Source organism: Oenanthe melanoleuca, chromosome 4, assembly GCF_029582105.1.
Source record: "Oenanthe melanoleuca isolate GR-GAL-2019-014 chromosome 4, OMel1.0, whole genome shotgun sequence".
In the NCBI taxonomy this organism is placed as follows: Eukaryota; Metazoa; Chordata; class Aves; order Passeriformes; family Muscicapidae; genus Oenanthe; species Oenanthe melanoleuca.
The window spans coordinates 47782257-47810131 of NC_079337.1; the positions used below are offsets into that span (position 1 = coordinate 47782257).

At 37.1% G+C, this 27875-nt stretch overlaps 1 protein-coding gene across 4 annotated transcripts in view; it reads right to left on the minus strand.

Annotated features, from left to right (window-relative positions):
- Window positions 1-883: 883 nt before the first annotated feature.
- The window catches only part of UBE2K (ubiquitin conjugating enzyme E2 K), a 42912-nt gene continuing 15920 nt past the window's right edge, over window positions 884-27875 (minus strand). For 3 of the 4 annotated variants that reach the window (XM_056489177.1, XM_056489178.1, XM_056489176.1), the window contains exons 2-7: window positions 26307-26400; window positions 21134-21192; window positions 18586-18668; window positions 10985-11084; window positions 7522-7650; window positions 884-7172 (exon numbers count right to left, since the gene is read on the minus strand). In XM_056489177.1, the coding sequence (XP_056345152.1) occupies window positions 7098-7172; window positions 7522-7650; window positions 10985-11084; window positions 18586-18668; window positions 21134-21192; window positions 26307-26400 (540 nt within the window). In that variant the 3' untranslated portion in view covers window positions 884-7097. The remainder of the gene's footprint in view (window positions 7173-7521; window positions 7651-10984; window positions 11085-18585; window positions 18669-21133; window positions 21193-26306; window positions 26401-27875) is intronic. The other variant, XM_056489180.1, reaches the window with a different exon arrangement.

Below are 27875 nucleotides of genomic sequence, written 5' to 3' on the forward strand. Positions count from 1 at the left end.
AAGAGTGAGCAAGTCCCCATCCCAGCAGGTTGCTCATACACAGGATTCATTTCTTGCCTCTTTAACAGCAAAAGCCACAAACATCAGATGTTTTCATTCCATTTGCACGGACAGCTTTGGATCCTTCAAGCCACTTTCTACACAGATAAACCACTTCACACCCAGCTGTTTCTTGCAGTAAGGTGAAGATGTGATAGCCACCACTTCCAAAAATACCCAGGACCCACTTTGTGTTTGGTGTTTGTTCTCCAGCCTTGTGTAGATGGAAATTTAAAGCTGTGGCAATGACAGAATGTCCATGCCACTCTTTATGTCTGACTGCAGTGTGAAAGGTGCAACCAGTTCTGCTTTTGAACCAAAATCCATCTTGGTGCATAACTGGCTCCTATTTTGGGAGGCTATAACCAGCAGAATGTTCCTCCTTCAAGAAAGGCACTCCCCCACCCACCTCTCCACCTGGGCAGCAGGTAGAAGTATAGGCAGCTTTGCCCTGATACAGTAATGTGGCTGTGCTACAGGGAAATTCCCAAAGCTCTCAGGACCAGCAGGAGCTTTGACCATCATCAGTTTTTGAACTGCCAGTTTAGAGAAGAGGTTTTGGGAAAGACAAAGGGAAGAAACCGTGGCACGTCCCTCTCCCCAGCCACTACAGGAGCAGGTGGCCACAAGCCCATGCCCTGCATCATTTGCAAGCAAAGGCAGCTGTACATGGACAGCTTGGGGTGCTAAAGGGGTCTGGTGGCTCGGGTATCAGCACAAAAGAGATTCTCTCCCCCTCTCCCCCCATATTTTCCTCACCAGCCCAGCATATTACCCTTTATTTTATACCAGGCTGTCATAAACCCACCTAAAGAATTAATGTATTTCAACACAAAGTAGCCACTAAGTGAAGCAATGTAATTTATTTGACATTTTACCAGACACAGGTGCTCCAGATCCAGACTTGATCTTAAAAACAATTTAAAATCCTGGATTTGCTGTATTGGAGGTATCAGTTACCCATCCGAGAGCCAAATGTGTCAGTATTACAGCCACTGAAACAGAAAACTAAGTACAGGACGAGTCAAGCTAGCAAGCACCATCAGTAATTTCAGCTGTGAACTCACTTCCAGTTTTGGGGTGCTGGAAGAAATGACAAGGCTGTTGGACAACTTCACAAGAATTTCAGTATAAAGCAGCTCTCAGTTACTCATGTCAGTGTCTACACGAACTGGGGAAATTGGGCTTTTTTATTTTTTTTTATTTTTTTTTTTTACTCTGAATTAATGTGAGGCTAAGACCTGCAGGAGAGGGACTGGAGAGTGCTTCCTCCCCTCACCCCTCTTTTAAGAATGAGGTACCACAATATGACACAGCTCCTGATGACAGTAAAATTAAACAAAAAAACCCCAAACAACATCTTACACCATTAAACATTGCAGCACTATCCCAGCTGGCAAAGCCTGCCCAGAAACCTGCAAAACCTGCCCAGGGACAGACACGCACCTGAAGATGGGACAAAGATCTGAAACACAGAATTACAACCAGCTCCACAGCAAACTCACTCTTCGTTGCTTCAGCTGTGCAGCCACTGTCTTCAAATTGCTTTACTTCATTTAAATGTTGACAAATGCCAAAAAAATGAAGTTTGTACTGGTTGAAAATCCATAGTCATCATCCCTCTAGATTCTTCTAGAGCAGTAGGGCAGTACCATTAGCCACGATGCTGTCACCTCCCTGTGCATGAACCAACCACAGCTTGAGGTACACAGTTTAAAATGTACAAAGTTGACATGAACTTAAGTGGTGTAGTGATCCAGAGAGAACTTTTCCTCTGTGGTACTGGCTTTGTTTCTTCAGATGCAGCCTTTGAAAGGAGACAAGAGGTCAGGCCAGCACAAGGCAGTCCTAGCTGAAATAACACATACTTCCATTATGCAACTCCTATTTACAGTCGTCTTCTTCAAAAATTTTTAATGCGCACCATGAAAATGATCATCCCTTTCTCTCTTCTTACTGACATGGAGGCAGCAAACCCTGTCATCTTAGAACAATCTGAATTGCCAGAAATAAAATGAAAACTGTTTTCAGGGAAACATGCATTTATTGTTAAGCATTCCCAGCGAAAAATCAACATCTTTTAAACTGTGTGTTTATTTAAAAAATCATTTGTGTACAAAAGTGTTTGTGTAGTTTTTATTTTCAAGACAAAAAACACTGATGCTGCATTCCAGCCTCCCCACCCCTGTTCCACCTCCACAGGAAGTCTGGTGCTCAGGAACCAACCTCCTGCAGTACTTAGAGGTAAATATTTATTTACTAGAAAAGTCAGAATTTAGGATGGAAAAGGTAAGTGAAAAGCAGGGCTCTTCAGCAGTTGACATCAGCATTCCTGTGATGGCAGCCTTCTTCAGGCACCGCAGCAGTCGCTGCAGGTCGTACACCAGACAAGCACAGCATTGTCACAGGATATCTCCTCGTCTGTCAAGCTGTGATCTGAGCTTACGCTATCGATGAAGGGCTCAGCACCGTGAGCCATCCCAGAGCCAGTTTGATGCCTACAAAGCAGGTAACAGCACAGATCCAACAGCACAGTACAGGGCAAATGATTCACAAGGGTTTGTCCAGTGAGAACAAATCCAAAGTCACGTTGCTGCCAATAGAGCACTGCAGCTGGAACAACCAAGCCAGAAGCCAAATACATTGACAACAGTTGGTCTTGTGAGTCTGATGATGAGTCAGCTGATGACACAAACACCACAAGCAGGAAGAGCTACCGACATAATTCACAGATAGGTTTGGAACAGATCAGAAAACTAGCAAGAAAGAAGTGACTGCCCCTTTGCCTAGCCCTAGGAGAAAGCTGTGCCTGGAAAACAAGGATGGTAACACTGAAAACATCTATTTGGTCTTCCCAGAAGAGGCTTTAGGCACCCACAAGCATCTTGACTTTCATGCTTTAGTTCCATGATGCAACAGATGCTGATGAAATGCACTTTTGCTTTCTTGTTGAGCCAGCTGCTCATCAAAACCATATAAAACTAAGCACACAAATCACTGCCCCTACTCATTAGCCCCATCAACAAAACAGCAGGAGAGGACACCTCATCTCCTCATTGCCTCTGCTCATCAGCATTTAAGTAAAACCAATTTATTTGCTAAATAATTTAATGTTTCCCACTTCCGGCAAGCCTCCAAGCCTAAGCCAGCTTTTGGTGGTGTTTCAGAAGGGAACAAGGGACATGCACAGTTGACTTCTCCTGTGCTAAAAATGGAACTTCACAACACAGTGCATGACCAATGCAGTAAACAAGAACTCTTACTTGAATCTGTGTTTTGATTTCCCCCCACTCCCCTTCTCCTTCCCAAATGACATAAGCAATCCATAAGCTCTGAAGTGCCTAGTCTGAGTCACAGCTGTTAGGCTTAAATTTGCATAGTTTAAATGTTTCTGTTACCTACACCATATAATGCAGATTTGGTGTTACAAGGTAAGATTCTTCTGGCTATTTAATTCCTCCTTTCAGACAACAACAAAAAAAGATTCTATATTCCTTATGTCAGTGTTCCAATACTAGTTTACATGGAAAACAGTTGAATACAGTGATAATTAGAAAAAAACTAAGACATATTCATACACCAGCAGTACCTAATGGCTCATAAATACTACCGAACCAATTATAGTCAAGGCCCCATGTACTCTGTTGCAAGCTTTAAACAAAATAATAAAGATGCAGAATGCACTAAATAATGCATCTTTCCAGGATATGTTCCTAAGGTTTTCTGTCTCCAAACTGCACCAATTTGTCACACTGAGAACAGAGTTTGTTCACAGAAGGAATGGGAGGAAGCTGTGAATTTGGCAAGGGGGTGGAATACAGTCAAGGCTTTTAGTACTCATGGGAAAACGGAGGCTTTTGGCAACAGGAAAGGGCATTTCTCTACCTCTGAACAAAGCTGGACTTTGCTCTTGGAGGAATTAGGTAAGATAGGATAAACAACTTTGCTGGATGCACATTAAAATGTTCAGCAGTGAAATGCAATAGATGCTCTGGCAATCTGTGTTACCAATTGTATTACCAAGTATTACCAATACCTTGTTTAGAAAAATGGGGCCATTTAGACTTCAAAAAGACTGTTTCAAGCCATCTTCTGGCACAATAGAGGAAGACAATGCATGATTTATCCACTGTACTAATGTTTCATGTTCTTGTTGCAAGGAGTGGTAAATGTGCAGCCTGAGTCCACAGCTGGAGTGGGCTGCGCGGCAACTCCACGACTGTGAATGCACAGGGCCCTGAATATAGCAATGTTCAGTGATACAGAAAACAGAACTACCATTTGTATGTACACTGTCTCACAATGATAAGCTGAACACTAACAGCAAAATTCCTAGGGCTCAGCCCTAGCTGCAGTTAAACTAACCTCATACAACATTATCCCTATATTCAACTCTGATAATTACCAAGAATACAAAAACATTCCTTATAAAGGAGTCACATGTCAAAATTCAGAGGGACTTCAGACCAAAGATGTCTCCTGAATGCTGGGTCATGTTTCCTTCCCAGCTCACTTCTTGAGAAGCTTCCTGCCAGCACCTGAGCTAGCATTAAGCTATTGAGCACATGGATGGAGAGCAAAACCCAGAACCCAACATTTACACATAAGGGCGAAGGGGAAGACAAGTGTCTTGCAGTAGAGAAGAAAATGAGGTAACTTCATGAGAGAAGTAAAACTTAACAGGGCATTCTTTCAGAGATGACTGTGCTCATCTAAACCTCTTTTCCCCCTCTCCCTTTTCCATGGCTTCCTTTATCACTTTACATAGTGTTGGAGAAGCCTGCTGTTCTTAGGAGACTGGTCTTATCAAAAGACACGTTCAGAAGCCCGTTACTGAGAAGTTCTATGTCCCCGACAATGATTTCCAAGTTCTTTCTTTTGATAAATAGCAGCGAAGAACAAGGGAAAGTAGTCAGCAATTCATATTTACCACCAGGGTAAAAAAAAAAAAAAAAAAAAAAAAAAAGGTGTTGATGTAATCAAGAAGTTCTTAGCCTGTATAACAGAAAAGACAGCAACTTGAGATTAACACAAGTAGCATTTTGCCAGTTTCCTACTGTCCCTGGTTTTCACTTAGCAAACCAGCTGAACAGTAGCAGCTTCTTGTTAAAAAAATAAATAAATATAAGGAAAGTAAAAATAACTCATTTCCTTTGGCATCATTGCAAATGATTTACACTAACTCAAGAAACCCAAGAAAACTGGTCACTGACTACACCTTAAAAAGCAGTAAGTATAAAGACTAAGCAAATGCATTTAGTATTGCACTGATATGAGTTCAAAGTATTTACTGTCTGTGCCCTGTTTTAAGTTTGGACACATCAGACAGAGCAGTACAGGGAACATCCCAGAACTAGCCAGGTCTTGACAGCTCTGTTTTCTGTTTTGTTCCCCTACTACTATGCTCCAGGTATTTAACAGATACCACAATGTTCCTGATTTCATCTAGTATGAGTTATAAACAGACCATGAAGTGCAAAACTATTAAAATTTGTACTTCACAGCTCTAGTAAAACCCCAAGCAGGCATATATTTCCCCACCCCATTAATCCACAGCCTAGGAGGAAAAAAAAAGACAAAAACAGAATAAAACAAGAGAGTCATAGAAAAGATGACTGATACAGTACTCCATTAGCCACAATCCCCACTCTCTAGTCTCAGGATTTCTCTGAACTTCCTTGTCAGATATACTCTCAAAAGTTAGCATCATATTCACAAAGACACTACAGCTCTCTTTAAATAGATGTACTAGTGTTTGAAGTTGCAAGACTAATAATTTTCAAGCTTTTGCACTCAGGATGAAATGTCATTTTAATACAAATAAAAAGACTGACTGTATGTACAAGCCAAGGTAAGATTTCAGTTCTCGTTTATCAGAAACATCAATCAAAAAAAAGCTAAATTGAGAACACACTTCTACTTCTATGTGCATCTGAAGTATGTACAGTAAAAACACCAAAACAGCCTCCATGTGTTAACCAGAGAAAAATGCAAGCAAGGATGAATTTTAAAGTACCTGGTAAGCAATCCTTAAACTGAAGCCCAAAATAAAGCTAGAAAACTGCTGCAAAAAACAGCTGATTGCATCATATCAAGTACTCAAAACAATTATTTTTTTAATTTTCAGTACACTGGAGAATCAGCTTTGTCCTCCTTCAAACCCTGTGAAATCATATTATCCAGAGTGTACTGAAGAACACTTTATAGCTATTTAAGACAAAAAAAAAGGAAATGAAACCAGCTCCATCTTTTTGTGCTGTATTGAGGCATACTCCTTACATGATTGTGTAGAAAATATAATGGATGAAAATCACTACTGATAATTCAAAATATATATTTTTAAAGGGGAGCCTAGACTACTGCAATGGCACACATAATAGCCACAGATGATGAAACATAATCAACAGTATGATGTAAGGGAGAGGAGAATCAGGTTTCCCAATTAATAAGCTAGAAAGAAAATGGCTCTGAATAGGTCACCATTTGGAACTTTGGGTAAGTCTTGAAAGTCTGTCAGGAAAAAAGTTACAAAAGCAATTGAGTATTTCAATGGTGCTCTCTTCAGCAACCCTACCTAATATGTCTATTAAGTACAAGCATGCAAATATAGGTCAATCCACAGGCACATAGGATCCATGTTAAAAACAGTAAGATAACTGTGATGAGTGGCACCAACAATTTTGATGACTAACACTCAAAATGTTGCTTTCTGAATTACTAAATCAAAATCCTGAAGCAAGTTCCTGCTAGTCTTTGTCACACTGCTAAACACTAAAGTAGGCATTGTTTTCTCCCATTATCTTAGCTGAGCTCAAAGAATTTTTACAATATTTAGTAAGAAAAAAAATTAAAGTATTTCCCCTTTTTAAATTTACACAGACGTTTAATTAGCTTTATTTACAGAGCGCTTTTTTTCAGTCTCCAATAGTGCCTAGATAGCATCATCAGGCAAGAGTGCCAGTTTTGAAAGAGAATCTATATAGAATCCTAGGAATAACAGATGGTGATGCTCCTCCAGAAGGGGCAAGCTGGACTACAGAAGCAGCTCTCTATATGGCTCAGTTACTCAGGAGTAATTCTGTTGCAGTCTCTACATCCCATGATTTTGAAGACAAGGCCACTATTACTGCATTCTGCAATGAGAAAACAAAAGCAATAATATTTTCAGCAGCTCCAGGAAGTGGAATGAAAAGTTCCCAGAAAATCAAAACACATTAGTTTACTATTTCTTAAATCCCAACTAATAATTGATAGAAAAATGGTTTCAAAAAGACAGGGGTAGCTCACAAGATTTATTTGTAATGCAGTATTTTAAAATTCCAATCCTTAAAAAAAAGCAGCAAAATAGAATAATTAGACCTACACAACATCATGGAAGTAGAGAATCTACTTTAGTAGATTGATGATACTGATGACTCCCTGTATTTATACATATAAACTTACCCTGCCCTTACTGAAAATATTTAAGTTATTTATACTTACCCTATCAAAGCCCATAGCACAAAGGTTTTCTATTTTTTTGGTGTATTCTGGACTAGAAACTGGTGCTCCAGCATACACATGTGCCCAAAGTCGAGCTGTCTGTTTAAACATTTCTGGATTTTGTTTGTACTACACAAAAAGAGAGAGGGGGGGAAAGCAGAAAGTTAAATCAACTCAGCAATCCAACCAAACAGCAAGACAATATGGCAGACTGCAACCCATCATTCTTCCTACTATATCTTCCACAATGTTTCATACTGATCACGCTGCTATTCTTGAAGTAAATTTAGAGGTGACGATGACACAAAGAGCAAACCTATGCAAGCATTTGATATAATGAGTTTGCCTTCTGGTTAAATTATGCACTATCTGTATTTGATGTGTGTAACCAGGTACTGCTCTCAATCACACAGATCAAAGTGAAGTAGCTATATTTAGCACAGCTGCTGAAAATTTAGATTCAGTGTGACAGAGTACAAATTATCCCTATGTTAACATCTCCTGAACATGGTGCTATGTACTACTCTAATGCATTTTCTAATCACTTAAAAATATATATGGTTTTATGCACTGCAAGTAGGCCTGCAGTTTTTCAGTCTGGGCTAATACTCTGCTACTAGACTTCTTCTTGAGAATGAGGATCTTGATCACACAGGTGTCAGAGAAAGGGCTAAAAAATGGGTGAGCAAGTGCAAAAAGCTAGGGTGCTCCAACTCTTCATGAAAACTATTATGTACCAGGAAAAATTATCATGGCAGTATGTAACTATATTATTTTTCACCAATCTTCTCACTAACCAATTTTCCAATAAACAACAGACTGGACCATATTGCAGAGAATTTTTAGCCTGTGCCAAGAACTCAACTTCCAAGAAAGTGGGTCATCTGTCATAAACCGTACTCAGAAAAGTTAAATTATTTTCCCATTTTAACAACTTTTGTATGCAATATCAAGTTTTTTGTCTTAAAAAAACCCTCTACCCTTAGATTATTACTTTAATAAGACAAGATAGTAGGAAGTATATTTTACAAATATTTAGGTACATTTTAAGGACATAAACATGGCTAATTATCATTCTTAGACATTTCATTAATATATTAAAATAATAATTACATTTATAAATCTAATCTATATAGATCTAAAAATCTGTAAGTTGTAAAATGCTATATTTTTCGTTTTGCCTCTCCTACAACAACCCACACCAACTACACTGGTTTGTATGCCTTGTCCACCTCCCTCTAATTCTAATCCATATGTCATAATTTGTATATTTACCATCTGGCTGCATTAATGGCATTAAAACAAACAATCTTTTGTTGGAAGTAAATCACTGTTACAAATACAGTGGTCTATAATAAATTTCTTTTGATGTAATAATTAAAAAAGAAGAAGGATTAAGTTAAACACAAGTAGCATCCTGAAGTACTATTGTCTTATGCTCTTAAGAGTTCTTCCCCCAATTAATTTTTTAAAAATATTTTTGAGAACACTGCCAAGCCTAGAAAGCAACTAGCTGAAGTGCAAAGGATTAGTCATAATTGCATTTTACTCTGAACTAGCTTTCAGTGTTCTATTAATAGAATTCCTTACTTAGATATCTGTAAATAATCCAGTTTCTCACTGAATTTAGAAAAGCCTAAAGGCAACTTTCAGAGATGTTTCAGTATCAGAAATCTGACGCAGTTCATGTTGCTGTACCAAAAAAAAAACCCCAGCAACCAGAGCAACTAATACACCAGACAGCGTCTGAAAATACTGCTCTTACTCAAAACAGGAATTCTCCCTGGGATTCTCCCAAGATCTTGTAGGACACTGCCATTTACCTGGACAACACACAGTTTGATAAAATAGCACAAGTGTGGAGAATAATTAATTCCCTGTGAAATTTTGTCACAGAAAAAGCAATTAACCACAAACAAAGTAAAAGAGACTCCAAGACCAAACAAGCAGATGAAGAAAGCAGATGTGTACCAACATCTCTCTCAAAACCATTATAATCACTTTCTACTTACATACAAATGCCTGTAACTCAAGGCCAAGCCCAGCATAGTTTTCATGCAGGAAACAGGATAAACTCCCCACATCAGCCATGCCAGTCCCACTGGACACACTCCCACAAGCACCTGAGAGGCAGCCTGGAAAATTGCTCTTTGGAATCTACAAAGTTTCATGGAGATTTTTGCCTGAGAAAAAAACTCTTGCCAGCTCAAGTGCTTCTACTGTTATAATTCTCACACAAAATTCTACCATCAGAGCCAGAACAGGAACACTATATTTGTTCTTTGTAAAATAGGTTATAGTGGTTGTTTTTAATGAAGGAGTGTGACAGCAAGTGTATACATCCAGGAAAAAATCCAGTCCAGGGACATGCCAGGTGGTCTTTCTGGCCTTTGCAACACTTCTCCCTGGGCAGAGCAATTCAGCCTGACAGAACTGTTCAAGGACATTTATTCAGAGCAGCCTTACTGCAGAATCCCACAAGCAAGCCTTCTGTACTTACTGAGTACAACAGTAGCAAACAGCTCTCACGCACCCAGAAGTACAATGGGCTACATCTAATCTCCATGATCCCCCCTGAATCCTGACAGGTTTGAAAAAATGCTTATCTATCATTCTACACTGAGTTTTAAAGGGAAGGAGTGCACACCTTGTCACCCTATCCTGGAGAATTCTGACTTATAGAAGGTTCTTCCAGCATCAACTTGCTTTGTTCTTCTGTTACTGAAATATACCCTTGCTGCCAGTCAGTGGCAAAGCCAGGCTGCCCTTCTCTCTCCCCGGACACACACCTGGGACTTTGATGAGAATTGTCAGAGGAATGACTGTTTCTAACCTTCAGCAACACTTTAAACAGAACCAGTCCTTTAAACAGTCCTGGTATGGCCTAAGATTCGACTGACTTTTTTTTGGTATTAAAAGTTATTACTAATGTCTGAAAGGTAACAAACCTCGTTGATAATAAAATTTTACTGATAGCAATTCAATCAGTGATTAAAACAGTTATCCCCAAATCATTATTCATAAAATTTAGATATTAAACAATTACAGTGCTCAACAACATTCATATTAATCTGGACAAGAAGCTACATGCCAAGCCAAATCCAATTAACACCAACAAGTAAAAACTCATTTAAAATCAATAGCATATTGCTTTTCTTATACTGGAAGCTTTAGATTTTAAAAGATGAGTTACACTGGAATTCACTTAACTATGCTGTTATCTCCTGACATTTCTCACAAGGTGATATAAATGAAGAACAAAATTTCCTGACACTGTAGAGTAAATAATTCTCGCTCTGGAATTCAAAAAGAGCACAAAACACTGTAGCAGCTCACATTTAGTATATGCAATTTTACAATAAATTGTTTAAAATCTTTTATCTCCTGTAAACCTTGGAACCTAACCTGAGTCAGCAAAGACTACAGAAGTGTTACAAAAATCACAGGCAACTGAGTATCTTACCTGGTTTGCCACTACTGCATCTTGTGGATCATCTGGTTCTGCAGCTGCCAACAATGCTTGCAGGGATAACAACACTGTTCTTAGAGTCATTGCTGCTGCCCTAAAATTGAAAATTCAAAAAATCCTTTACCATATCCTGTGTCTGTATAGTTCACCTTTGTGGCTGCATTATCATAGAAGACATGAATTCATGTACAGATTTTAAGTCCAAGAAACATTATTTTAAACTGTTGCAGCTTACAGCTATTAAAATACTATTCTGTATTATATATTTAAGTAAGGCTTTAAATGTGGACTTTCACATTTACAATGCTTTCTGAAGTTTTGGAAAGTACCTGGACCTACATATTTCACAATGCCCATTTAATGCAATTCACTTCATCTGGGGGAAAAAAATCCAACACAAAAAACCAAGGTCAAAACAGGTTGTGCCGTTCTCCCTCAGCGCCGGTAGCAGCACCTCTCTCCCGGGGGCGGGGCCGCAGCCCGGGGATGCTCCCTCTGCCGGCACTCTCCGTGCAGGAGAAGTGACCTACATTTTAAACATGCATAGCAGGTAAGGAATTCTATACACTACATCTCTTTGCACCAGTTTTAACATTACATTTTTTCATTAAATTGAACCATTTACATAGTTAATTACTACTACAATAATAAAAGGGTTAGGCTAATTATGGAATGTGCAATCAAAATACTTCCTTGGCTTCCTCCTACTACAACCTGACAGGACTGCTGGCAGCAGGAAAACAGTCACAATATAGTCACAATGGTCCTGTAAAGTCACTCTTTGCCCCTGTGAAAGAACTCTGTCGAAAAAACCACAGTCCCAGACTTGGAACTTCTAAGATTTTAGGTTCTTATCATTTATCTTGATCTCAAAGTGTATTTAGAATAAGACACTTCAATAATTTAGTAAGAGAAAACCCAGTATGCTCAGAGAAGTCAATACACCCTCAGAAGTAATCATATGAAATTATTACACACCAGAAGTCTGTGAAGTTGTAACATTTACACAGTTTCATTAGATTTTGATCATAAATAACATCTCTGAGCTACTATTTCAGTTAACATACACTGGAAACCAACTAAGAATCCCAAAGACTCTGGGAAAATTGAGTATTTCTGATTTGAACAGTTAACTAGATTCTTAAAATCATTGTAGTAATAGCACAGACAGGTCTTCAAACCAATACACAAATCTGTTTACTCTGCTTAAGAACTAGTAGCAAGGTGAGTGGGGAAAATGCAGTATTTTATATTTGAGCAAAGTGATTATGACACATGAATGCCAGAGGAAAGTTGTGAAACAGGCATCCAGCTTCTTACAAACAAACCATTTTTCAATCAACAGAAAACTTGTCTTGTTTTCAGAAGATTGCAAATAAATGCAAAGAGTTTGTTAGAGTAAGCGGGGAACAGTTTTACCTGATGGTCCAGCTACAAAGGAAACAGTGTGCAAAGCATTTCCAGGCTTAGTTTCAGACATTTATTTATTTTTCCTGTACTGAGTCACTGTATTAAGGTACTCTAGCAGTACCTAGAATAGATGCTGGTAAAATGTCAGAGGTATACATTTGTGGTACCCAAATATTATCTTCCTAGATGCTTACATCCACAGCTTTCTTGCTATGTCACTAACCATCCAAACATGCCATTCTTCCCTAATTGTTTCTAATTCTAGAAGATTTTTCTCAGTGAGTTATTTTTTAGCTCGATAATTATTGCTGAGCTTTCGCAGTGCAGTGTTCTACATCAAAATGCAAGTGAGAAACATCCCAAATGACAGAGATTTTAATTAGCACATAGTGTCTCATTCCAACTGCCATACCAGCTTGAAGCCCCTTAAGCTAAACGTAGTAGACTTAAATCTTAAAAAAACCCTTATACTTTTAAATCTGAATCAAAGAAAGTAAAAATGGCTTGTTATTTTCTACATAGATTAGTCTTAATTTTTCAGATATATATTAAGATTCACAGAAGAAACTGAAGGAACAGCTAAAAATAGATTCTGATTTCCCATGAACTTAAAAGCTCTTCTTTCTTCCCGTTACCTTCTTTTGGGAAAATACAGTGAATGGAGATGACTGCCTAGAATTATATTTCCAGATATCAGTAAGGCAGGACCTGTTCCTCATGAGCAAAAAGCAAAACCAATTCCCATCTGCAGTTCTGAAAGAAAATCTATACTGATAGTGGCACAAAGCTAAAAACACACACTCACACCCTCCCCAACATCTTCACAAGCTAAAGTATAACGTCCAGGGGAAGAATGAAAAAAAAGCTGAATTTTCCTTAAAACAAATTTCCAGTGCAAAGATACATATCTTGTGAATTTTCCAATGCACCTCAAAGGTTTATTGACCTAGAATAGAACCTTGAAAAAATTAGGTATTGCCAACTCTTCTTACATTTGATGTTTACTTCTAGGCATGGATTTATGTGCAACAAATCATGGAGTTCAATCAATTCTCAAGCCAGCTGCGTGGTTACATTCTAGATTTGCTCTCTTCTTCCTTCCAAAGGCAAGATTTGATATTGCTCCTGACAGACTTCCATATGATCTGTTCTTAACTCAAGCCTCAGAAGGCTCTTGGAGTATCAACTTCAATTCTGCAACATGATTGATATTCTGCACTCTGAGATGGCTTTCCAATCTTTCACTGTATGTTGTTTTTGCTTAGACCATCACTGTTGTTACTTCAGTCTGGATTTTTCCTATGTTCCCACCTTTCTTGTACAACAGCTCTCCAAGCAGGTACACTACTCCAATGGAAACCTGACCGAACACCAGCAACAAGCAGCCAGGTTGTATAGTGAGTTTTACAGGTAAAATCTTCCATTTGCCTTGTACATGACCTTAGATTGCCTTTGTCCCATGACATTACTGGCTTCTGCTTGCTCCTACAGCTTACAATAACCCTTGACTTCCACTCCCATCCCAAAATGTTGCTTAGCTATCATGCAGGTTTTCCATCTGCAAAATGGGAGGAGGCCACTATCATGCACCAGTGAGCTGCAGAGAGCTCCTACAGGGACACACTGTGCCTCAGAGGACTTGAAACTAAAAGCCTCCACTCTGGACATCCAAACCAAAAAGCTCAGCTTTCTATTGGCATTGCATTTGCTAAACCACAAGGAAAATCTGGATTGAATCAGAACAAAGACAGCTGATATACATTTTGTTCACTTACACTTTTTTCCTCTTTTTTTTTAGATAATATCTTAGAGGGGATTTCCATTAAAAAAGAGCACCCCTATTTTGGGTGACTATAGTGTTAACATTAAAAGGCACAGCAAGCCAGCTGTGCCCAGCATGCCTGAGGAAAGAAATCTCTTTTACCTTTTGATGAGAAGAGAAAGTCCTAAGAGGATTACAAAACACCGCCAGCTTTTCTTTTTCTGCTTCATTTTTAAAGGCTAAGTAATTCTCCATTTAGGAAGTTTTTACTTATGTTCTTTACATTACTCTCTAGGAAACAATCTCTCTCATTATTCCAAGAGGGTAACCCAGCAGAATGCCAGGAACAGCTGCAGCCAGCAGATTTCTACTCCACTCTTGTCAACCAAAAATGGCTACGGGAACATTTTTTTCTAAATAATCTGCAATATTTGTTCCATTTGGGAAATAAATAAGCTTATTAATCCAAGAGAAAATCTCTGGGACCTTGTACCAACAGCTTACGGAATCTGGAAGGTAATGAATAAGGCCTTTGAGTAGAAGCCCGTTGCACAGTCACTATTTACAGGACAACTACAAGACCAGGCACCCATCAGAGAAAACTTAAAAAAAGAGTAATAGGATAGCTTTGACATAGAGGGGGAAGACAACCTGCTTGCTGAAGGGCTCCCTAAAACCGTGTTAATATCCTCTGCATTTTTCTCAAAGCTTTAAGAATCTTCAGTGCTCCCCAAATACCCTGAACAAAACCCAGCAGCACTGGGTACCCAGGAAGATTACAAGCTGGCTACTGCTTATTTATCTATTAAAATTGTATTATCTCTTATAATGAATTCTGCACGTCATGTAAAAACAAAGCACAAATCCTCCACTAGAGTCACTATGACAAAAATATTTTTATTATTCATTGTCAACTGTCAAACCCACAAAAGCCAAGAGCTTTTGCAGCTATATATGCAGTCATGACACACTCACTTAATAATCTCTGCTCAAGGGATTTATGTGGAACAGCTTTCAAGTAATTTAGTTCTCAGGTTTCAATGAACTGCATTAGATGCGTTGTATATTTAAGATTAAAGCTTTGAGACAGAGTACTAGCCCAGAAGATAAATATAGGCCAGAGTAAATGAAACCACATAATGCAAATTATGTCAGATAAGCATAAACAGTATTCCTTTCACAAAATCATACCTCTATTTTAATTCTAGCAGCAAACAGTAGCTGCTTTGCAAACAAAGTAGCACAACAGGTACTTAATCTAAACATGATGAAAATCCACAGCTGCAAAGAATTTCAGTATCTAGCAGGCAATGTGGAAAAAGAATTTCATAAACCTCATTAAAAATAATTTAAAGACATTGCATTGCAAACTGACAAAACCTCGTATCATCTCAACTATGCTCATTAGAACATAAAATCATTACCACAGGATGGGAGAGCAGGGAAGAGACTTTTTAAAACTATACAAACACATTAAAATATTTGTATTTGCTACCTATAAATGAGTATTTTATCAGCTAACTAACTCTTTCAGAAATCCTGCTAAGGCCCACAGGCCAAACTTCTCCAGTCCTTTAACTCTCAAACCTCACTGAAAAACAGATATGCAGTGAAATTTGAGACTTACACTTAAACACAGCAACAAGAGGAGCACTATTGAAAAGCTTGTGGAACTAAATATATTTTCTAGAATATTTCCACAGGAATATTTCAGAATTGCATTTATCCAATTTACTTTTGAATGCCTGATGAAATAAATATTAAATTATTAATCGGGGGGGAGGTAATTTGGATCGCTTATTTTTTGTTTATTTGTTTGCTTTCTAATGAAACTATTTTATTCAAACCACTTTTCAAGACACACAGAAAACTTATTTTTGGTGGTGTGTGGTGGTACATCCTCCCCCTGGCTCCCTCCTTAGGCCAGCTGTGGCCTCAAGAACACACGTTAGGTCTCAGCGTGTATTAATGACACCTGGACAGTTAGGTTTGAGCTTATCAAAACCACTATCTGCTCCCAGAACTTCTGCTGTCTAGCAAGCTCCTGTTTTCCAACAAATAGCCTTGAGTTCCTTCTTCTATCTGAACAAGAGACCAAGTAGAATAGTATTTTTGTTCTTGGACTTTCAAGGAATATTCCAGTAAATACCAACTCATCCTTCTGGCCAGGATGGAAATTTACTGATAATTTAAGTCAATCATATTGTGACCCCATGAATTGTGGTACTGAGACCCTTTGAGCTGTCCTGGACCACAGCAGGCTGTGACCAGCATTTCCCAGAATGGGATGACTCTCAGAGCCAGCGAACTCTCAAGTTTGTGAGAAAGCCATAGAAAGCCATACCCTCACCATCCTTCAAAGCTTGATCCTTTCCCACTGAGAAGATCCAAAGGCATTTGCAAGTATTTCACTGAACTCAAGGGTAACTGTTCTTAAGTATACCTTTGTATATATTTATTTTTGTGCACATACATCATGAATGTTGCCACGTCAGATTTAACCTGGTCTAGTGGAAGTTGATCCTCTCCATGGCAGATGATCTTTAAGGTCTCTTCCAACCCAAACCATTCTATGATTTTACGCTGTGGGCATTTCTTATTTAACTAAAGCTGCATATATTGAAGAACAATAAACAACTTATTTAAAGAATATTAACCATTCATATTGCTCAGTGACTTTTAGAAAGCTACTCAGGAAAAAAGACCCAGTCTTATCTATCACAATACAGATATGTTTTAACACTAAACAACAGAGGAAGCTATAAGTTTGTTCTTATCAAAGTATTAGAAGCTTTGACAAGCACTTTAACAGTGCTCAAGTGATTTTCATATACCATTCTATGATGTGAAAAGAAACAAAACTTACAAATAGCACCACTAGAAAATGAAGAGATCACCCTACATAAGAATCATTTGAAGAAGGATTAATATCATACAGGAAATCTCCCACTGTCACCACCAGATCCTGTGCAATCCTCTCCTTAGTGCTTCCAAATGAAAACCCTGTTTCAAAGGAAGAATTTAGAACTATGTAACTGGCATAATACTGGTGTTTCTTGTGTCAGCTGGTTTAAATATACAGAAGTCAAATTCTTGTTCCAATACTCCTATTAAGTATACATCTTGGAGAAGGAAGATATTAATGTTTGGATGTTTTTCATTAAGCAGAAATAATGGAAATAAAGACATAGATCTTCGTTATCTGTGCTAGATGTAACTCAAAGACTACAAGAACAGAGGTCAAACTCTTCTCTCCTGTTTGTCCTTCTCAAATATCAAAGAATTTGACTAACAGCTCCAAAAATAATTTAATAACATAAATTAAGTTGAAGCTCATGGGTTTTTTTTAGGTCTTTGTTGCCTTTTGATACTTAGAGACAACCTCATCCCCATTCATTAATCTGCTTCAGAGTACAATCTCTCAAGAGACTGTACCTGAACAGTTAGTCTCATTAATCTCCAGTAAAACTGTAGGGTGGTATGATCCATTAGATGCAGGTACAAAAGTGCACGGGCTTTACTGATATGAAAAACTATATCAGGCACCATGGCATGCATATTGAAACATTTGATTGCCTGAATGAACCCCAAGTGCTCTGAGATGGTAAGAAAATATATGCCATTCCAGAAGTTAGAAAGACAACAGTTTATGACCATTACAATTTCATTTCAGTAATTTACACTATACTGTGCCAGATGATTTCTATAATCTCATACAACTGTAAAAGATTAATACCCTAGATGTGTCACCTGCAAGACCTCAAGACTTCAGTGTTTTCCTCTAAGTTTCTGTTTCAAACCAAACTGATGTCTGCTTGGCCAAGAGCATTTGAAATTTGTATGGATTAGATACTGGAATGATCTGCTGGGGAATTACAGTCCTATTCTTTTGGGGCAGACATGGAGGAAAATAACCATTTGTATTAGGTATCATGTCTATCATACAACTGTTGTACACAATCTTCAAACCACATGAAATCAATTACTTTGTAAAACAAATGAACAACGAGCGCAGCTGTTAGTTTGGGCACAAGTCTATTCCACAGATTTTGGCTATTAAAACTTCTGCAGTAACAAACTGCCCAAAGAAGGCAATATGTAGTATTTGTTAACAGAAAAGAACTAACATAAAAATTAACTCATATAAAACCACCCATCCAAAATGTCAACAATGAAATGTTCATTCTAGTGCAAAAATTTTTGGAAGAACTCTCTGTGTATATAATAGATACTTAGTGCTTTCCAAAATTATCGCCCAATCTTTTGATTTGCATATTTCCACCTCAGAATACTACACCAAAATGTGTGCTTTAAGGACATTTCAAATTATAAGCACAAGGGAAAAAGCAAGGTGAGCTGATGCCTCCTATCCAGGACACCAGTATACTTGATTTTGCATATTTAAATCCCCATGGAATCTTACCATTGATCTTTCAGAATATCCAAACAAATGGCCCCAGTGACTGAGCTAATATTAGGATGCCATATTTTGGTGATAAACCGCACCTAAAAAAGAAATCAATTATTTAAAAAAAACAGTAATTAAATGCAGTATATGAAATAAACATTTTAAATCCACCATTTTAAATCATATTAGGAAGAAATACTAATTTAGAAAATGTACTACAAATGGAACTAAGACGTGATACTGCTTGTTTCAGAAGGCTTCAAGTTTGTAAGGCTGTTTGTTAGAGCCTCACCTTGCTCAAAACTGACTGCTGCCCATTCCAGCTCCCCAAACTCATCCCTAACTGCTTTCTCACGTGTCATGTGTTCACATCCCTGCTCCACCTAAAGCTAGTTAGAAATACCCTCCAGTATACAAGTGTTTTGACAAGCAGATGGTCAAACACAGACTTAAAACTTCTAACTTTATTAAAAATGGGCTTTCTAGATTTCACAAAATCCTGAACTCTTAACATAGGAACTAGATATCACTCACTGTTGAGCTAAATTGGTGGCTACAGAAGTATTAGAAAAATTTCTTTGGTGGAATCTACCACGTCTACAACCACCCTGTCTCATTACCTCATATGCAGAAAGCTATTAACCAACCCAAAACTTAACTAGATTACTATTATTTTTCTTTGCTATTGAAAAGATCTAGTCCCAGCATTCATTCATTAATCATGTCCAAGTTTTTATACTAAAGTGTACTCATGTTCACAATGCAATATTAAAATCAGGTTTTGGTGGTTTGGATTTTCTGGGTTTTTTTAAGACACTGAGCAAGGTAAAAGCAGCACTTTCTCTTAAAAGTCTTGGAGACCAAAGCTGTCCTCAGAAAGGACATACGTGCTTTTGGAAATCTCCCTTTCATTTTCTTCAGGTTGCACTTTAACTACGTTCTAGTGATTTTGACCCATCTGTTTCTTATCTCCTCCTCACACCAAACTCCTGAAAAGCATATTATGTACAGCACAGATCTCTCAACTTTTGCCCTGACCTGCAAGCAAATCAGTGAAGAGAACACATCATCTGTCAAGCACTACAGCAAAAGACCACACATACAGGGCTATAATAAAATCAGTGCAATGCTGGTGCCTAAATAGGCAAGACCAGAACAGTTATGCTTTCCAGGACAAAAATAGCCTATCATGTCAGCTGAAGCATTTATTAACTACCTCAACTCTACAAATCACTTGGAAAATGTAAAAAGCAATGTAAATACTGGATAATTTCTCACAGTGAATGACTACTAACAATGGCTGTCAAAGCACATACTGAACAAGCTAAAGAAATCTTTCAGATGAAAGGCAGGGCCAGACACAAGTGAAAAACCACTTCCAATTCAAGACTCCAACAGTACTATGCTACAACACACTGACTTTCTAACAGCTGCCTATGAACTCTGGAAATGGAGACCACCAAGACCTAAAGCAGCAACTAAATCATGGTATTCAGACTTTCAGCATCTACAACCTGTTTCAGCTCTCCTTGAGAGAGCTCCCACCACAACGTGTACAGATTGAAAAACTGAGACCAACAGATATTTCTTTAAGATTTTCTGTGTCTTTTGCTTCAGCCTCAAGGAAGTAATTCAAAATATGGAAGAGCTACTGCCACTGCCCTCTTTCTCCTCTTCCCCTGTTCCTTCCCAGTATTACACATTGGGGTGAAAATAATAAGAATCTAGGACATGTTCTTGGTTCAAAGACATCTTTCAGACAAACATAAAACCAATGAAGAAGTTGAGTCAGACAGCTGAGGCATCTACTGACTGAAGCCACTGAAGAGTGGACTAAATCAGGGCACAGGAATGTACAGTTGCAGCTGCACATGGCTGGGGAGAACTTTATTCATAGTGGAATCACAAAACTGAAATTCTAGAAAGATGTAGTAAAGTTAAAAGGCCAATAAGTTGTGAGAAATACATGAGCAACTTTACCACAGCCATTTCTCATCTCTCATTCATGTGTATGTTATCTATTCCTTCAACAGAGAAGCAGTAAGACTATTCTATTTGTCTGTTGGTTCTTTAAGATACACAACTGTACAAGTCACTACCTAATTATTACTAGAAACTTGGTAGGTTAGATTCAAGGACCTTTTAAGTATAACCTATGGAGACCAAGAAATTAAAAGAACCAATAATTCCCTATTATGAAATTTCTTCAACAGTGCTGAGGGGGAGGGAAGACAGCTGTATTCTCTACATATTTAAACTACTTGAAAACTGTATTTATCTTGTCAGAAAAATATTACATTAGGGTCAATAATAAGGCCCAAGCTCCTCCCCACTTTGTACTTTTAGGAACAATCAGCGTGTACTTCTGATTGGACACAGTTTTGCATCCTGCTTTATTTCTATCTAAACACAACAGTTCCGATCCTTGTCTAGAAGTGAATTTTTAAAAACAAACAAAAAACCCCAACAAACAAAAAAACAAACAAGCAAACATGTAAATAAGAATACTCAAACCCAACTTGTAAGCCACATTGTATTATCCAAAAATATGTGTTTGCAGTACCTTAGGAGGATTAAATGGATATGTTTCCGGGATTTTTATCTCTAGTTGATACCTCCCACCTGCAAAAGACAAGAACAAGTCGGAAATTACACCAAAAGAACATTTTGGTATGATTATATACCAGAATGTATATTTTAAATATAACATAAACTTAAGTCTTTCATGACACAGAACTTGTATTTCTAAATGAGCAGATTTTCAATAATTAAAATTTACCCAGCAGCGTTAGTTAGGAGATACATTTAGATTCATAAATAAATGTATATAAAGTCAGTTAGAAAAACTGTGTTTGCTTATGCAAATCAGTACGTATACTTCTTAGGTATATTTAATGTGCACATTCTCATTCCCAACCTTGTCATTCCCATGCTTTATTTTAGCAAAATATATCAAAATATGAACCAAATATCTCCTAAACAGATGAAAAAAGAGGCCACAGGAATATTCATGCTGAACATGGGATATTACATAATTTTAACTCTTTTCTGATACCCCACAACAAATTCTCTTCAAATAACACAACTGAAATTTCCTGTATTTCATGTTAAACTTTTTGGAATTCAAATGCATTCAAATAACTCTCAGAAAACACACTTTGGGAAAAAAATAATAAAGGAAGTATCAGTGTTTAAATTTGATTATGCTCTACATTACCACCTGAAGTGTTACTTCTGTTTCAATTCTGCAAACACTTTAATACATTAGTACCATTAAGATAACATGAAGGGCTAGAGCATATGATAAAGGGTAATAGGAGCTTGGAACACAGAACCCCCTCCTACTGCCCAATTTTAAATATTTCTCAGTTTTATCTTTTTGTCACAGTATCATTCCCTATCCTATTTCCATTATAGCTCTGTTAACTTTCAAGTTCACTACCAATACTTATGTCTTCTGGAGCAACCTCAAACTATCTCTGCCTGCCCAGTGAAGGCCATTTGCCAAGCAGTTCAATGACAAAAAGAAGAGGGTATAAAGAAAACATACACACCAAATTAGACATCTAGTTTTTATAAAAACTGAAAGCATTTATCCTCTCTTGCAAGTTTTTTCTTCAACCTGCTGCTTTTCTTTCAGAAACCTTTTGCCTCTACCAGTATAATGTTTTACAATTTACACCATTTCTTGAATTAAAGCTGAATTATTTGCAATCTATTTTCCTTGAGATTTCCAGAGTGATTTACTCTGCAAATCAAGCTATACAAAACTAGCTCACAAGTAATTACAGCACTTGGCAGCAAGATACACAGGGAAAATAAGTATTCCTCTCAGCAGTTACAGTATAGGGCATCTTTTTATCTGTGCCAAAAAACACATTAGCAGCTCCGAACAGCTCTCATTTTTAAAATGCATTTCAGTTCTAATACACTCCACCTGAAACTAGTTAGCATCAGTTTGATATTTTACTGTTGTCTACAGCTGTTATTTTTTCACTTAACGCTAAAGTAACTTGGGAAGTTTTTACAGAAAATACTATAAAAGAAAGACCAATAAATCCAAAATTATAATAGTAATGTCTAAATTGATTGCTGGTCTGCTTACAGGACAGCACAGGAGAAAGAGTTTTGAAGACACCTACATCAGTAAGAGACCTTAAGGAAGTTTGGTTTTCCTTTTCTTTAAACTGAAGCATAATTCAGCAGCAACCGTTTTCAAGAAAAAAAAACAGCTACACTCTGCCTGGATTACAAAAATTTATCAGTCCTTCTACGATTTTGCTGACACAACATTTTGTAAGGTAATATGAAGTCTATCCTTAGGTGTTACCATTTCTTCTGCTTAACACAATTACAGTTTTCTGCCTAACAGAGTATTCAACCACCAATATTTTACACCAGATATTGACGAGCTGGTACTATTATTTATATAGTATTGTTTGCACTAAACTTTGCAGTTAAAAATACAGGCTTAAAGACATAACCTAAACAAATCTGTGATTTTTTTGAAATATTAAATTTAAAATACAAATGACTAATATATTAACTTCTGCATGCCATTATTTTTCCTTTTTTTTTTAAAGAGTATACATGTGAATGGCTTTTTTTGTGGCTATTTAATGTCTGAAATTGAATTAAGTAGTAATGGCAAAATATTCCTTCTGTAGTCCTACTGGAACAGGTCTCACAAGTGTTTGAGCAATTTTTAGCTATTTCCCTTGAAGAAACACCTTATTATAAATTTTGCAGTTGCTATGGCTCACATGCAAGCTTGGCTTGAAATTAATACCAATATTACACAGGCTTTAAAAAAGCACAACGCTCAAAAAATCCAAACCCACAGAACCCCAATCTATGTACTGAAAAGCTCTTGAATCAAGTAAAACCCAGCAGCCATTAATCAAGTCTCTCAAAGGTCCTCTCTCCAAATACATTTTAACATGGGATGTAAACACGCTTCAGTTAAAGTTGAGTCTTGCAATATTCTGATAATTGATTAATATGAGTTGACACTACTAACAGAAAAATAAAAGCTGTAAATTTTGTCAATAGATGGCATTCTTCCTCTCAGTCATTCTTAACTAATGTTCCAGCACTACCTATGAAAGGTTTTGCAGCAGCAGTTTGGTTTCAGATACCTCACCAACTATGGTTAACAACTGTTCTTTCACTTCACAATGGTTCTAGAATTCACTCCTGTATCACAGGGACTGTCTAACCAGAACTACTGCATAAAACTTCTTCATAAAGCACTTCTTGCTGTGTCAGTGTTCAGATTATAGATGACAAAACACCAGCCAGTAATTATGCAGTATGCATTACTGCTATAGTCATAAAAGGAAGATGACACACACTGGCACGCCCTTCATAATTATGTAAGGGAATAAATGCACATAACTATATTACAGAAAAATGAACATTCCACAGCAAATTATTCTAATGTCAGGAAACACCAGAAACTGGGCTGGCAGTAACTCTCATTTTGTTCCTTGAAGCATATGACTTCTAGATTAAAGTAAGCATACAATCACATTACTCTTCCATGAGATCCCTGCCATAATCAGAATAAAAAGGGCTATTTACAATATTCTCATAATTAAATGTACTCAAAGGTAGGTAAGTATGCATGCATTTCACATCAACAAATTCTGAAGCAATCATATAGCTGTGTTGCACTAGCAGGATGTGCTGAATAGGTGAGCAGACAGTAGCCAGCTTTTGAAATTCTTGTCTACCTGAATCATTCAGCATCACACAGAACCCAGTTCTGCAGATAGACATTTCAATCTTTTTTTACCCTCTTCATGACCTGCTATATAGTTTTTAATTTTTGTGACACATCTTTAATTTCAAATAACTCTCAATACATTCTCAAAAAAAGGCTCATTTTATAAGCCAAGGTAATACTGACCTAGAGGGAGGGAAAAATGGCAAGCTCTGACAAACTAACTCACCCAAGGAGGTTCAATTCTCTCAGGATGGAAAACAGACACCAAATCAACACCCTTCTACCACTATTCAGATGTTTTCTAGTTTCAATTGCTTATATATAGATGCTAAGTTACTACAATGCTAAGTCTTAGATTTAGAGATGAACTATATTATTGCAAAACAATAGTACTAAATTCTAAACAGAATGATTCACTTCTAATCACCAGCACCAGTCTGTATTTTAGGTGAACAGTACTCCTTTTAAATTGAAGGTAGAATAAATTGTTTCCAGACATTATCATCTGTCAAGTATACATCAGCAGCTGATGAGATGGAGACACATGGGAGAAGGGAGGAAGAGGGGAAAACCACCATTATTTACTAGACTGTTGAGGAACTCTGGAAATAAAGTTCTGTAGGGCACCCCTACCATTACAGCTGCTTCCACTTTTCTACTTTCTTTCTTCCAGACTAATTTCCCTTCTTGTCAGCTTCTGATGTCTACCCCTGCTGAATATTCTTCCATGTCAACCACTGTTAGGCTATTTCCTCATGCTTTTCCTGTCCTGGGTCCCAAAGGTAGAAGAGGGGAGACTCTCCCTGCTCTCAAGTCCAATGTCACTGCACCAGCTTCTAGTCCAGAAAAGCAAATCACAAGGGATGTCCTCCATTAGGGAAGATGAGACAAACAGATTTTCATTAGCTGTCACTAATGCTTTCGAGTGCATATACTTCTATAGCTACAAAACAATTTTCAGGTATTTTCCCCACCTGATGAGAATTTATTTTTTCAAAATAATAACAATGGCATGTGTCAGGGGAATACTGAAGTCCCAGTCTTAGCTCAAAGGCAAAAAGCAACTAGAGCAACCGAAGAACTTGCAAAACTGTTTCATATTCCAACATAACAATTTATTTGCCTGAAGCACTCCTTGATACTTTTTAATTGAAAGTACAGATTCAAATCAAAGTAGATACCTGGCATGGGAAAGTCAAGTAAAACAATGTTTTAAAGCTATCCAAAAACTTTAAAAATAAATTTAAAAATGAAAGAACTTTAAATAGAAAATATGTCTGCCAGTTCCACATATATTATACAAGAAGTTTACAAGTACCAGTACTATTGAGTAATTTTGTAACTCTGAAGAAGCAGATTATATTAGCCTTTGTTAAAGCTTCTTTAAGGAAGTTACTTTGCTTTTACCAGACTGTAAGAGATGCATAATTACTGGTATCAGCTTTAGTAAACTCGAAAGTCAGGTACAATTTTTGAAGACAGCTAAAGATACGAAGTTCTATTACAGAGTCCCCCCTGTCAGTATAAATTAAGTATTGGGACACCCAGATGCCCAAAATTAATCCAAATTTTAACTTGCAACAGCATCTCTGCTTGAGATTGGAGAAATGCAATGTTTACAAATAATCACCACTCTAAATCACAGAAGCACATGTACAGTCTGAAGCTCAGTTTCTTAATGCTTCATGGTTAAGGACCTCAAACTGTCAAGACAGTAAACAACCTAAAAGTCAGAATTATACCAATTAAACCACACTATTTATATTTGTAAATTAACCTTGATATGGGATAGCCTATCCTACTGTAGAACAGATCCCTCTTCAGGCAACACAGAAGCTGAACTGAAATAGCTTTCTAAGCTTAAAATTTTTATATATATCTAAAAAAATCAGACTATTTGAAAACACGTACCTCTGCATTTTATGATGTAATTATTTTTACAAACAAAGCATCTCAAGACACATGACTTGAAATGTACAACGATTGCATACACAAAAACTTTACTTGCCTTCATATGGTGTGTCCGGAGGTCCTGCTATTTCTCCTCTTAATTCTGTAAAATTCTCATCTACAAGATCTACTTTAATTTGATTTTTGCTCGTCTTAAAAATAAACAGAGAAACAAAGAATCATAAGTAAGCATTTTACAAATTTCCCCAAAAATATGCTGTTTTAAATTTTTAAAACAGTACTTTAAAGTAAGTAAACATTCAAAAATATAGTAACCTAAATTTAATAGCTATCTTCCAGTTGAAATTTTACTTCACTAAAAATAGACTACTTGTGAAGCATTAGAAACTTCAATATCATTTATACTATCACTAGAATAGGCAAAGCAATCCAGCAATATATCTAAAATCGTACTTCTAAGTTGACTATGTTTTGAAATGACCATGATCTTTCAAATCACCTATTAATTCTACATATCTAAGCTATAAAATTAAATTGACCAAATTACACATCAATTTTTTTTCATATTTAGACCAATTTAATAACAGACATGTTTGTCACTTGCAATGGAACACAGAAAGACTTCCTCCAATGGAACAGTATTTTTAACATTACAATGATCTAAACAGAATATTGTAAATATTAAGATCAGAATATTGTAATATCTTAAGACCATGTATACCTTTAATATTTAGGCATAAGATACTGTTTACTTTATGCACGTGAATTTCATTGTCACCTCCTCAACATTTTCACACCCCATATCAAATTCCCTACAAAATAAAAACATTGTACTTGGATACTGGAGAAAACATGTTTTCCAGAAACAGATTCTTAGAAGTGTTCAGCCAGAGCTACTCATGCCACTGAATTTACTTTCCACGTCCAGAGAGCAGTGCCAGTGAAATTCATATAAATCTCCCAGCCAGTAACTTTTATTGGGGGTTGCAAAGCAAAATCTCCTTTTAGAAAGATGCACCATCAAGTTTTTAGATGTAAGTAATGACAAGTTTTTCCATTCTGCTGCTTCTGCATATTGTGCTCACTGACTGCAACACAGATTTCCTGATTGCTGTGTTATTTTTTGCAAGAACTCTTAGCATCTTCTCAGATCTTTCAAAATTGTTCCAACTACTTCTACATAGCTGTGCTTCTTTTCACCCTCAAAGTAAACCTGGTTACTGACAGCTACTAGAGAAGTATTAAGTCATATAAAGTTGACAGGTGCCATCAGCTGGTTCTTGACTCTATCAGTGATATGAACCATTAGCACACAGAATTCACTGGACAACAGCTGGGAAATTACTTCTGTTTCTTTCCTGCAAATATTCCATTGATTCAGTCCCACCAAAACAAAGAGTGCTCTTCTGATCAGAGATGTTCATCAATATAAAGAAAAATCAAAGATTAGGTAAAAGTTTCACCATGTAAAAAATCCTAATTCACTAAATTAATCCAATAGTGAACTGGGAGCTTTTAACATTTGTAGTTACATACCTTTGTCTTTAGAACTTGAAATCCCTTCAACTCACACAAATGAGGCAGCACCTGCAGCACTCCACAACAGCCAGGCACTCCAAGAAATTCCCTCTCTGAATCCGAATTTGATTTTACATGACATATCTTC